General features: G+C 53.1%; 1 protein-coding gene across 6 annotated transcripts in view; it reads right to left on the bottom strand.

Moving 5' to 3' along the window:
• PAX3 (paired box 3) overlaps positions 1 to 609 on the bottom strand; it is an 81,522-nt gene extending 80,913 nt beyond the window's left edge. For all 6 annotated transcript variants that reach the window (XM_042800622.1, XM_042800642.1, XM_042800651.1 and 3 more), the window contains exon 1: positions 309 to 609. In XM_042800622.1, the coding sequence (XP_042656556.1) occupies positions 309 to 393 (85 nt within the window). In that variant the 5' untranslated portion in view covers positions 394 to 609. The remainder of the gene's footprint in view (positions 1 to 308) is intronic.
• Between the last annotated feature and the right edge of the window lie 12,718 nt (positions 610 to 13,327).

Here is a 13,327-nt window from a genome sequence, read left to right as displayed (position 1 = left end):
AATGAGGGACTCGCTGCGCCGCCGACCTCCCGGCCGGTTCCCCCCGCTCCCGCCGGCCGGAGGCGATGGGCCGCTGCCGGGGTGCGGGGCCAGAGCCGCCGGCCCGCCGCCGAGCCTTCCCGGCAGCGGCTCCTGCCGTGCCCGCCCCGGGACGGGCCCCCGCTCCGGGACGGCGGCTCTGTCAGCCCGGGGCAGCCCGCGGAGCCCTCTGTGCGCCGGCTCCCGGCGCGGAGCAAATTTTGTCCCGGCCTCCCGGCACGGAGCAATCCTCACTTTTCCGAGTGGGAGCAGCCCGGGTGCGGCCTTACCTTCCAGCGGGAACCCGCTGCGGGGGTAGTTCTGCCCGGCCCCGGGTCGCATCATCCTGGGGACAGCTCCCGCCAGAGTTGTCATCGCGGCGGCGGCGGCCCGGCAGGGTTATATCCAGGTGCGGGCCGATCTAGGAGAGACCCGCGCTGTCAGCGGGTCCCACCGAATCAGGAGCGGCCCGGGAGGGGGTGGGGGATGCCGCCGGGGGGCGGGGAGGAGGCAGCTCCGCCGCTGCCCCTTTGTCAGTGACCCGCGCTGCCCCGCACCGGGAGGGCAGGGGCCGGAGCCCGGCTGGGCGCGGGGGCGGGCGGACGAGGGGAGGGGGGGGGGGGATGGTTTGGGGAAGGGGGTAGGGGGGGCGGTGGCGCTGTCCCCGGTGCGGCGGGGAGCGGCGGCCGCGGGGCCGGGAGCATTTATCGGCTCCGGCCCCGGCGCGGCTCCGCGGCGGCACCGCCGCGATTGGCCGCCGCCGCCCGGCCCGGCCGCGCCGCCCCCGCTGATTGGGCGAGCGGGGCGGCACGGCCCGGTATGGCACGGTATGGCATGGCACACGGTATGGTATGGCACGGTATGGCATGGCACACGGTATGGCATGGCACACGGTATGGTATGGCACGGTATGGCAGGGCACACGGTATGGTATGGCACGGTATGGTATGGCACACGGTATGGCACGGCAAGGCTCTACACGCCGAGCCGTGCCGTGCCGGGGCAGAGAGCGGCCGGCGGCGAGGAGCTGCCCGGTGCCCCGACGGCCGCCCGGGCCCCGGGCTGGGTGAGCGCCAGGCGGAGGCGGCCCGGCCTGCGCACCCGGAGGGACCCCGTGTCACCGCGGGGCTCCGCGGGGCGCAGCCCGACCCCGACAGGCTGCCGGGCAAGACGGGGCAGCCCCGACCTCGCTGCCCATGAAATGCTTTGTCTCCTGGCTCCGCTCCCCTGAGCACGAGTGGCGAGGGGGAACGACATCCCTCTTTTCTTTTTTTTTTTTTTTTTTTTTTTTTTTAAGAAAAATTGCTTCTTCCTTCTATTTATTTATTTCGCACCGAAATCTCTCGCCGTCCAGAATAAACATCGCCGGACCAAAGGGTACTATCGGTTTTGAAAGCGAGAGCTACCAGTGAGATCTCCGTGGGGACTTCTGCTTTTAAAAATCGATGAGACGAGAGTGTCCCTGCCTTGCATGCGTGTGCGTGTATATGCGGGTGCGTATGGGTGCGAGGCGGTGCGTGTTAAAGTCTTACTAACAAGCGTTTGTTCCCAGGAATTTATTGTAGTATTCAAACTAAACTGCTGGAAAAATAAAAGAGGTAAAGTCTGCCTAGGAGCTGAAGTGACCACAGCAGGATATGACGCCAGGAGTGTTGTAAAGACTGTCTGTCCTTAAAGAAGGTACTATTGTGCATGGCCTTTTATTTATAACTTGGTAAGTGCCAGCAAACTCGCCTCCTTTACACTCTGAAGTGCCAGCCCAGCTTTCCACAGTGCTCTTTATTTGCAATAGTCTATTCAGTAACTGTCACTCCCGAGCTTCAAGTTATTCAAGACCTTAATCAATCAAAAGGATGAGAATCGTTCAGGTTTCCCCTCTTTGAAATGAGGGAAACAATGTTTTCTGGGCTCCCAGTTCGCTTCTCCCTTCACGGGCCGGGCGATAGTTTCGGGGCTGGTACCGGCCCCGGGGCGGGCGGGGGGTTCCCGTTATTTAGGCAGAAATCCGGAGCCGAATAATGAGAGAATCGGCCGGCCGAGGGAAAGGCGGCGACGCTCGGGGAAACGCGTTTGCCGCCGGGCTCGGCTCCGGGCTGCTCGGGCGGCGGAGCCCGCAGACGGGGTCGGCCCACCCGCTCCCACGGCGGCACCCACGGCGGTCCGTGTCCCGCAAGCCTGGGAGGCTCCGGCCCCCGGTCCCCATCTCTCCAGCCCCCACGCCCCGGCCACCAAACCGAGCGGTTTCCATCACTTTTTAAATGCATAAAACCAAACCCCAAATCCTGAGTGCGCGGCGGCCGCCGGCTCTGCTCACGAAAATTTCCACGCACCCAAGAAACAGGTTGCCAAGAGAAAAGTTCGCGCGACGGTAAAAGTCAGCGTGGGTTTTACACGGCGTTTGTGTTTTACAAAGCACCCGATGACCGAGGCTTTGACAAAACCGTTAGCGAGCCCGGCGAAGCCCCGGGCCTTGACACCCCGGGCCGAGCCGGGCAGAGGGCAGCGACCCGGGGCCGGGCTGTGCCGCGAGGGTACCTGCCGCGCACGTTTCACTCGAGGAAGGAAGGCAGCAGACGTGTTATTTTAAAAAAAAAAAAAAAAAAAAAAAAAAAAAAAAGAAAAAAAAAAAAGGAGGAACTATTTATTTAAGATTTCAGCCGTGCCTGGGAAACGCGCGGCAGGAAGGGGGGACGCACAGGAGCGCACACGGAGGGATGGCATCACCCCCGAGCCCCCCCGCACCGCTGCGGCCCCGAGCGTGGGCGCAGGAAGCCTTCCCACCCGCGGCTGCAGCGGGGGAGTGCCATCGCGATGCTCGGGCCGTAATCCACGTCCACGCGGGGAGGGGCCGCGTACGGGGACCGCCGGAGCCCTCGCCCGTGGGGGAGCCGCGCTTGGCAGTTACTGTGAGCTGCTTTTCCCCCTCCTTCGACGACGCGCGCCCGTGGCGCGGGTATTTGCGTGGGCCCGTGTGCCGCGCTGAAGGCGGCCCCGCCGAGCCGGTCCCACGCCGTCCGGTGCCGGGAGCCGCCTCGGGAGCTCCGCCGCCGCTCCCACGGGGGCCGAGGGCCGGGGGCGGGGGGCTGCCCGGGCGCGCCCCCCCGCCGCGGCCGGCGGCTCCGGCAGCGGCGCCCGGTTCCCGCTCCGCGCCCCGCCGCCCCGGAGCCCCAAAGCCGAGCCCCGCTCCCCCAGGCCGGGCTCTGGGCCGGGCGTCCGTGGGCAGGAGGGAAAAGCGGCGTGAAACCCACCTAGTCTCGCCCTCGCCGTCCTGCGCTACCAGGCGCCGAGAGCACCGAAATGGACCGTCCGCATCCTCCCGCACGGGAACTTAAAAATTCAAGGCAAAAAGATTAGGCACGAATGCCTGGCCCCGCTCCTCCCTCCCCTCCTCGCCCCCACCCCCGTATTACAGTCCTTTAGGCCAGCAGAGATGATTTCACGGTTTTCCAGTGGAAATAGCTAAAAATGCTCTTGCTAATTACAGAGCTCTTCCAGGCCAGGTGCACTTTTAATTGGATTAGTAAGTGCTCTGTATTAAACCTGAAGCACATCAAATGGACGGTGAAAATTAGAGCTATTAAGAACACAGGCAATCATTTCTGAACGATAAACGTTACTGGTTTCTCCTCTATTAGAAATAAATCAATTATACTGTTTCCGGGTTTGCGTGCATACATTAATTTCACATAAGAATTTCAGAGGGAATTCTTTGCCTGTTTCCAAGGGAGGTGAAGGGGGAAAGGAAAGGGAAAGGAAAGGGGAAGGAAGGGGAAAGGAAAAGGAAAGGAAAAGGAAGGAAGGAAGGAAGGAAGGAAGGAAGGAAGGAAGGAAGGAAGGAAGGAAGGAAGGAAGGAAGGAAGGAAGGAAGGAAGGAAGGAAGGAAGGAAGGAAGGAAGGAAGGAAGGAAGGAAGGAAGGAAGGAAGGAAGGAAGGAAGGAAGGAAGGAAGGAAGGAAGGAAGGAAGGAAGGAAGGAAGGAAGGAAGGAAGGAAGGAAGGAAGGAAGGAAGGAAGGAAGGAAGGAAGGAAGGAAGGAAGGAAGGAAGGAAGGAAGGAAGGAAGGAAGGAAGGAAGGAAGGAAGGAAGGAAGGAAGGAAGGAAGGAAGGAAGGAAGGAAGGAAGGAAGGAAGGAAGGAAGGAAGGAAGGAAGGAAGGAAGGAAGGAAGGAAGGAAGGAAGGAAGGAAGGAAGGAAGGAAGGAAGGAAGGAAGGAAGGAAGGAAGGAAGGAAGGAAGGAAGGAAGGAAGGAAGGAAGGAAGGAAGGAAGGAAGGAAGGAAGGAAGGAAGGAAGGAAGGAAGGAAGGAAGGAAGGAAGGAAGGAAGGAAGGAAGGAAGGAAGGAAGGAAGGAAGGAAGGAAGGAAGGAAGGAAGGAAGGAAGGAAGGAAGGAAGGAAGGAAGGAAGGAAGGAAGGAAGGAAGGAAGGAAGGAAGGAAGGAAGGAAGGAAGGAAGGAAGGAAGGAAGGAAGGAAGGAAGGAAGGAAGGAAGGAAGGAAGGAAGGAAGGAAGGAAGGAAGGAAGGAAGGAAGGAAGGAAGGAAGGAAGGAAGGAAGGAAGGAAGGAAGGAAGGAAGGAAGGAAGGAAGGAAGGAAGGAAGGAAGGAAGGAAGGAAGGAAGGAAGGAAGGAAGGAAGGAAGGAAGGAAGGAAGGAAGGAAGGAAGGAAGGAAGGAAGGAAGGAAGGAAGGAAGGAAGGAAGGAAGGAAGGAAGGAAGGAAGGAAGGAAGGAAGGAAGGAAGGAAGGAAGGAAGGAAGGAAGGAAGGAAGGAAGGAAGGAAGGAAGGAAGGAAGGAAGGAAGGAAGGAAGGAAGGAAGGAAGGAAGGAAGGAAGGAAGGAAGGAAGGAAGGCATAACTATTGTGTATGGGCGCCTATAATTTCAGGTTCATGCCCCACGCTGCCCTCGCCACAAACAGCTCCCAGGACACGCCTGTGCTGGGGTCTGTGGACGTGGGCCGCCGCGGGGCTGGCCAGTTCAGTGTCTCCCGCTGCTTTTTGCACTGCTGCTTCCACCTCCTCTCCTGCTCCAGAGCGGGTGGGTTTGCGTGTTTGGGGGATCCCGCACCGCCCGGGAGGGGCAGGGCCCCGGGAGCCGCTGCCCGGCGGTGCGGGGAGCCGGGGCCCGGCGGGGCACAGCTCGGGCCCGGCGGTGCGGGGAAGTGGTGCTGCGGGGTCCCCCCCCAAACGCCGGCCCAGCCCGAGCGTGTGCTCCGCGTTCGGAGGGTCCGTCCCCGCCGCAAGCGAGAGGCTGGGGGGGGGGTGCGAGCCCTGCCACGGGCCAGAGGCGTGTTACATCAAACCGGTATCGACTTTTCCGGGCGAGTGGCCTGCGAACGCCGGCGAGTTATAAAATGCCACAGAAGAGAAACTTCAATCCTGTTCTAGTAACTTGGGGGTTAGAGTAATCCGAACGGTTAATAAATCCCCGGCTGCAATGAGGGGATGCGGTGCGGCGGCGCGGGGGAGCGGGGCAGGGGGGAGGCGGTAGGTGATGGCACCCTGCGGCATCCCGCGGGCGGCGACACTGGAGACGCGACCGGTTTCAGCGACAGACAACCCCGTCTCCCTCTTAGAAATAAGCTCCGCGCATAGAGCCCTCCCCGGGAAAGCCTCTCCAGGCCGTATTTTCCCCTGTCGCTCCCTCCCCAGTCATGGTCCCAGAGGTGCCCGGGGACATCACCTGCCGGGCCGGGGAGGGGGGTGAAGCCGGGCAGCGCCGGGAGGGAGCCGGGCCCCACCCCGCCTCCAGCTTTCGAGGGAAAAACACCCCCCCCGGACACCCCCCGGCTTCACCAAGGCCCGCGTGGCGGGGACGGGGGCCGTCCCGGACCCGCGCCCAGCCCGCAGACGCCTCCGGGCCGGCGATGGAACGGGCAGGGAGCGCGGCCCTCCTCCCGGCTCCTGGGCCCGAGCCTCGGTAAATATTTCGAGACAAGTAGCCTTAAGATTAATTGTTTTAAGGCGCTTTTTTTTTTTTTTTTTTTTGTGGCAGAAACATAATACTATTTGGCGAAAAAAGAAATTACTAGCAAAGGGCCGGGGAGATTAACATTTGGAAACTTACGAAATGTAATCTGCATATCCAATTGATTCCCAGCATATCAGTTGAAAGGATAAAGATGCGTATCTCCATGATGGATATTGCATTAATAGGCACATAAATAAAGGTTGAAAAGTCATCACCGAAAGCTTTGAACCTTTTTCCATCGCTTTTATGTCCCATCCGCACGTCTCAGAGCCGTCTTAATTTTTAAAAAAGTTTTTTTTTATTATTTTTTTCCTTTTGAGCTGTTAACGTTTCCATTAATTTACAGCCACAGCGCGTTTGGCAGCCCGAGAAGTGGCGGCTCGATACAGGAGGAAGCTCTGTGTAAGGGCAGGAACGGGGGACAGGACACCCCAGGCCCCCCCTAACCGCCCCAGGCACCCTCGAGGCGAGCCCGGGGACACTCCGGAGCCGCGCTGCCCGCGCCGAGGGGAAAGGAGGGCGCTTTGCCGCTGCCCCTCGTAAGGACGAGTTTTCTCCCGAGGTTATGTCCACGGGGATCGCCCTTGCCTCGACCACGGAGGAAAGGGAAATCTGGAGGATGAAGGCAGAGCATTTCCGTGGGTGGGTAGGGCCGAGGCAGCTCTCGCCGTCGCCGCGGCCCCGAGTGGAGCCGTGGGGGGGAGCAAATGGCCCGAGCCCCGGGCTGGGAGGTGGTCCTCGGCAAGGGCCGAAATCCGATCCCCCGTGGGCAGTCGAGGCTGCCCGCGGGACGAGTCTGAAACACTTAACCCTACAAATGCACCTACCCTCTGCTGCACCGGCCGCCCTCTCTCCCCCTGTAAACTGGCAATAAATACAACATGTATTTCACTAACTCCTCACCTTTCTGATTACTACCAGATCCTTCAGTAAGCGATACTACAGCTGCCGCTCCGCACTAACACATGCCTGCTGGGACGAGGACCGAGATGCATCTGCGGGCCGGGGGCTGGGGGCAGAGGAGCTGCGGCGTGGGCAGGGCCGGGGCTCCGTCCCACGGGCCACGGCGGCAGCGCCGGGCTGGCCCTCCCCGGGCAAGAGGCGGGAGGAAACGGCGAGCGGGACGCGTTTACCGGTGGTTTTACAGATTGCAGTCGGATTTGGGATTCAGCTCAGAGAGGGGAGGCGATGCCCCGCCGTACTCTCGAAAGGAGGGGCTGGGCCGGCTCCCCCGCACCCACCTGCAGGTCTCGCCCACGGGAGGGGAAACTCGCCTGTCCCTTCCCCACCACCCCCGCGGTTAGCAGTCCCATTTCAAAACGAAGCGTCTAATCCTCGTTAATTACTTGTAAAAACACCAATGATTATTAATTCCAACAGTATCACAATAGATTTCCACCGGGAGTTTTACTGCAGTAAAGAGACCACAAGGGCTTTAGGGATCCCAGGCTCGGGCTGATCATTTGCCTTCGGAACAAGTGATTTTCACAGCAGCGGGGAGAAAAGAGGAACACTCGTGGCCCTGCGTGACTCATTCCGGGTCTGCCGGCAGGTATCGGGGCACCGGCAGGCACCTCCAGCCCTCGATCCCCAAGTGTCTCCCGGGACCGACCTCCCTCCCTCCCTGCCCCCTGTCCAACATGATGGAGCCAGGAATTAACGATATTATGGGGAAAGGGCCCTAGTAGCACAGACATTGAATTCATTAATCGGTATTTCGCCCGCAGCTATATGATTTCACCACTTATTCTTTTAAAGATGAACTGGATTAAAATCTGGGAAGACAAACCGAAAAAGAGAGAAAGAGAGAGAGACGGGCAGACAGAAAAAGAGAGAAAGAAAGGGCGAAGCAATGAGAGAAAAATAAAGAGGAAAAGAAAGAGAATTAAAGAGCGAGCAATAAGGAAAGAAGAAAGAAAAAGAAAGAGCGAGAAGGAAGGACAGCAAGAAAGCAAAAGGAACCAACCAAGAAAACAAAAGAGGAAGAAAACAAAGCAAGAGAGAAGAGAGGAACGGCGGCCGGGGAGGGCCGGCGCCTGGCCCCGGGGCTGCCCGGCCCGGCTGCTCCCGGCGGCGGCTCCCGCCGCGGCGATGCCCTCGCCCGGGCCGGGGCTCCTCCGGCGGGGCCCCGGGCCAGCGTCCCGCCGGGCCTTGCAGCACCGGGGGGGGGCCCGGGCTCTGCCTCCCGCCGCGGCCGTGCCCGGGAGCGGGGCCGGAGCGGGCCCAGGCCGCTGCTGTCCCGCCGTCTGCTCCCCCGCCACCCACCCCCCGGGAAAACAGAAGCCCCCCCGCTCCCCGCTCCCCGCTCCCCGCTCCCCGCTCCCCGCTCCCCGCTCCCCGGCCGCCGCCCGTGCCGCTGCCAGCCGCCTCCCCCTCGGGTCCCCGCGGAGCGGAGCGCTGTGCCCTGGCTGGGGGGCTCGCCTTGGGCAGAAAGTACAACAGCTGCCCGCAGGAAATAAAGAAATTAGGGTGGGTTTTTTGTTTGTTTGTTTGTTTTTGTTGTTGTTGTTGTTGGTTGGTTGTGGGTTTTTTTTTTTTTGTTTTTTGTTTTTTTTTTTTTTTTCTGGAGAGAACGTGACTCGGTTAATACCTGGAAGAATGCTTTTAGTGATCGTTACCAAAGAGAGACTCTTCCCTCTCCTTCAGAAAGAAAGCGGGAGTAACTTTCAGAACAACTGCACTGTCACCTCTTTTCCATGCGATTTTGATACTCAAATAATACAGGAAGATCCAAACCTATTCTCAGAGAGAAACGTTTGCTACCTGACCATAAGAAAGTGTGGTTTCTATTTTATTTTTAAGGTTTCATTTAATTGACTTCAAAATTTTCAAGGGTTTTGTCGTGATCGATTGTTCTATCCCTTAATATTAATCACCCGACTTATTAATCAGTCCTTATTTACAATGTGGAAATCAAGCTGGCATTATTGTTCATCACCACATTTTCTAAGTCATAAAAAGTTTAATTCTTCTCATTCTAAAGGAAAACAAATTTTGATTTGTGTCCCAAGCATATTTCTCAAATTTCAGCCATTAAAAAAACCCAAACCCCACATGTTGTTACTGTTATTTGTTATTAATAAAAAGATTAAAAAATAAAAACCGAAAATTATTTGTTAGATTTTGCTAAATGATTAAACAACTTAGAGGTAGGATGAGGAAATGTTGCTTCCATCTGGAATTGTGTTAAACTGAAGTCTAAGATTTAGATTCCCTGACAAATCAGGAGCAGGTCTGGGTGATTAATTACAACAACAACAACAACAACAACAACAACAACAACAATAATAATAATAATAACACCAACAATAATAATAACAATAATAATAATCCGTCAAGCTATTGCTCCTGATTTTCATAATCCAATGAGACAAGTCAACCTAACAATACTTGTTTATTGTAAAAATCTCCTTAAAATAGCTGAGATATTTTTCAGCTGAAGCTATTTGTAAGAGATTACAATCGCCTTGATACAACATCTCTCAATCTGCATGACATGTGCAAAGTAAGCCTGAGAGCAGCTCAGACCCAGAGCTGCGAGGCCAGTTCCAGACCCGGGTGTTTTTAGTAAGAGGGACATGTGCCAAACAGAGAGCCGGTATTGCTCCTTCCCAGTAACACAAGCAAAAGGATTTTATGCTGCACTGATCAAAGATCAACATAGTTGAATATGTTCAGTATTAATATATGTATCCCCCCATGACACAAACTGCATTTTGTTAATACAGTTGTGGCATTTCTTCCAAATATCTCCATTTCTACATGCACTCAGATAACGTATAGAAGCAGGATAAGTTGCAGGGTTTTCTAAATTCAGTAAAAATGAGCCACCAAATGTAAATACCTTTCAGAAACATTAGAAATCGTAGCAGTGAAAGACCCATTGCTTCCTTGACCTGTTTGTAACACAAAGGGAACATCTGTAATGGTTGTGTGAAGATCTTGCACCAACAGGCACCTGACAGGGAGGTGGGTTTTAAGTGAGCAGAGGTTATTATAAGCAAATATTAAAGTTTTCTTTGGCAGTATAATATGCTAACAAAATTACCTAACTTCCAGTGAGATGAAGCATTTTCTCTAAACTTGCAGAACCGACACCAATATTAGAGCTACAAAACATCCGTAACTCAGGGAAAAGGACCATTGAGCTCCAGGGGACCTAAGTGCACACAAAGAGCTCTGACAAAGTTAGGCAAACAATTCTCCCTTGCTTTTATTTCCAGTGAATGTTAGGCACTCAATATTGTGTCCCTAAATATCTCTCACACTGTATTAATATCAAATGCACTGTTTATGCTTAAGCCTGTGGGTCAGAGATGATTAACAGCCATTCCTCTGAATGATGTACACATTCATATTTAAACATTGGCTTCTTCAGCAGTTGTTAGATTTTCACTGGTACACAGAACATACTGATAGGGGAAAGAGAGTGGGCTGCGCCATTCGTGAACATGAGCAAGGGAGTTGCAACAGCACCTTCCCTCGGGATTCATAAAGACTATTCCCCTAAGTAAAGGTTTTCAGCACCAGGTCTGAACACACAATAGCGCAAACGTTTCCAGAGAAACTTGCAGTTCACACACCCCTAAAATTCCCATTCAGCAGGGTTTTGTCTGTTTGCACAACCAGCAGTCTTGGCCAGTTGGAACAGTTTGCCCACTCCAGTGAAATTGCTCACTGAAGTAGGATTTCAACTGAAAATCCACATTAACCGTGTAACTACACCTGTATTTGTCAGTCTGTGGTAACTGTGTGTGTGCAGGCAACTCACTCTTCCACCATTTGCAATTATGCAAAGTGTTATTCACAATAAGCTACTTTGGGACGTAACCCTTGAAAGCAAACCTGAATCCCTGTGAAAGGTGATTTGAGCTACAAAAGAAGAGCATTAAGGTAAGAAGCAACAGTATTTCCATATGCACCTGTGATCCATCAGGTTTTGATAATGTATTTTTACAGTGCAAGGAAAAAAGTAACAGAAGTTTATTTTTTTTCTCTTCTTTGAAGTATAGATGCAGACAGAAACTTGCTCTTCAGAGTAAGATGGTCTTCTGGGGTTCTCGGCACACAATTCTATCACTGAGCCTGATTTTCAAACTGTGCTTCCAAAAGGCTGTCTGAATCCAGACAAAAATAGGTTGGTGCAAACTACCAGTCACTTAAGAATTTCAGGTCCTTGCCCTAACTTGAAGGAACGTACGACTCCGTACCCACTGCTGTTAGCTATTTTTTTATTATTTGGCTTTGTGATACATTTCTAATGACCATAAATAGGAGAGTAACTGCTATGTTGCTTTTTGCATGATAAAAGAACACAAAAGAACTTCTGTATGCAGGCCTTTTAACCAATCTAACTAGATGATTGAGGTTTTTATTCCTTCCATGCATTTAAGAAATACTCAGGTGTTTTTCTGACAAACCTGACTTTCAAAACATTAATACCTGTCATAATGCAAATTAAAATTGTATGATTACTTACTACTTGTGTGCTAGTGATGCAGAAAGGAATATAATTTGGCATATAATGCAGCCACAGTATTTACCAGGGGCACTTTCAAAGGAGAGAGCAGGAATAAAAATTTTTACACCGTGGCACGTGTTAAAAACATAATGGCAATTTAAAAAATTGAATTCTTGAGCACAAGTTATAAAGAAGAGCAACATGAAAGAAGGGAAGTTGTGCCGCATTAGCAGTTGTCCTAATTCAACCCCATCCACCGTACAGAGCAGAGGCTCCCCGCAAAGAGCGTGCGTGGAGCTTTGCCCCGTGGCTGCCGCCGGCTCTGGCGAGAGCCTTCCCCCAGCAGAGCGGGCAGCCACGTGTCCCCGGCCAGACGGAGAACACATTTGCAGTACGCGACTACCCACGGGGGCCCTGGGTGGGTAAGCTGCATTCTGCCCTCCTAGCTGCTTTTTTCTCCCTCTCTTGGGGTAATACCACTGATGTCTGGCAGCCTGTTCCACATCCTGAACTTAACATTCAATCTAATCTTCCAGTCTGGAGTTCAGGGTGCTCCACTCAGGTAGAGGAATAGGGGATTACCACCACAAAGAAATGTAAGGTCTTTACACACGACTGGAAACTACCGATCTTTCGGAGCTTGTGCAGCCTGTGATCTCGCAGAGGTCAAAAAATTCCTCAGAAAGCTTCAGGTCTTTGTTTACTTTCCTAGTGTTTCCATTTCTTGGCTGTAGCTGCTTGCACCCCAGACTGTGTAACACAGAGAAACATTGCACAGAAAAAAAAAAAAAAAAACCAAACCAAAAAAAAACCCAAAACCCTGCAAGTCTGCAAGTTAAAAAAAAGCCAGCAGTTTGTATTTCCCATTATTTTCCCCATGGTGTTGTGGTATACCCCGCCTTCTCTACTTTCCCACAGAGTGCCCCAAAGGATCATTTTTTTCTGGAAGATGTGTGGCTAGTGTAACTGATGCATGCCCCTTCAGCTGTGTATCTCTGTGCATTTTTAAACAACTAGAAAATACAAGTGTTCTGAATGAAATAGTTAAAATAATAAAACACCACTAGCCACGGTGATTTTCTCTTTTTGTATTTTACTTGTTTGTTTGTTTTTACTGAAACTTGAGCAAGGTTTGTCTTTGGACAATCTGTACACTCAAAGGAACCCAAAATACAAATATAATACTGGGATTCTACAGTAGCCAGAGATGTATACACTGCATGATTTTTTCTGACTGGTACTGTGATATGGATCCAGACTAATGCTCCTGAAACCAGTGGAGTTTCCCAAAATTTGCATAAGCAGAGAGAAGGATTTGGCATATGGTCAGACTGTCCATTTTAATTTGGCTCTGAAATATTTTCAAATATATGGGTAGGAACTTGATATGTAATATGATCGTTCAATTGTGAATAAGCCTGAAAATCCTGTTTAGGCCTGTGATCTTCAATGTTTTCTAACGTGCCAACCTCTAAACATTTTAAAGTTGACCCTCGCGTAACAAATTCAAGTTTCTGATGATCGATTTGCTTTTCTTACTTACCTTTCACAGATCCTTTAGAAGTAGTCCACGGATCCCAGTTGAAACCATTGGTTTAGTCAAAATGGCAAATACTGTTTACACAGAAAAGGCAAGAACAAAGCTACAACGTGGAGAGAAAAGAAAAAGATGGAGTATACATTTCTTACTGTAATCAGTATTTCAGGGCACGGCTCCTGCTGCGGCTGCAGCTGTGGTGAGCACACCCAAGGCGGCTCCTGCGGCCGGATTAACACCGAGCCAGAGCTGCACGGTGAGCACCCGCCCAGCTCCACCAGCTCCACCAGAGCTCCAGCTCAGCTTCACCAGCTCAGTGAGAGCTCCGGCCCAGCTCAGCGAGAGCTCTGG

Source organism: Tyto alba, unplaced genomic scaffold, assembly GCF_018691265.1.
Source record: "Tyto alba isolate M040663 unplaced genomic scaffold, T.alba_DEE_v4.0 Super-Scaffold_10, whole genome shotgun sequence".
In the NCBI taxonomy this organism is placed as follows: domain Eukaryota; kingdom Metazoa; phylum Chordata; class Aves; order Strigiformes; family Tytonidae; genus Tyto; species Tyto alba.
This window is presented reverse-complemented; position numbering and strand designations above follow the sequence as displayed.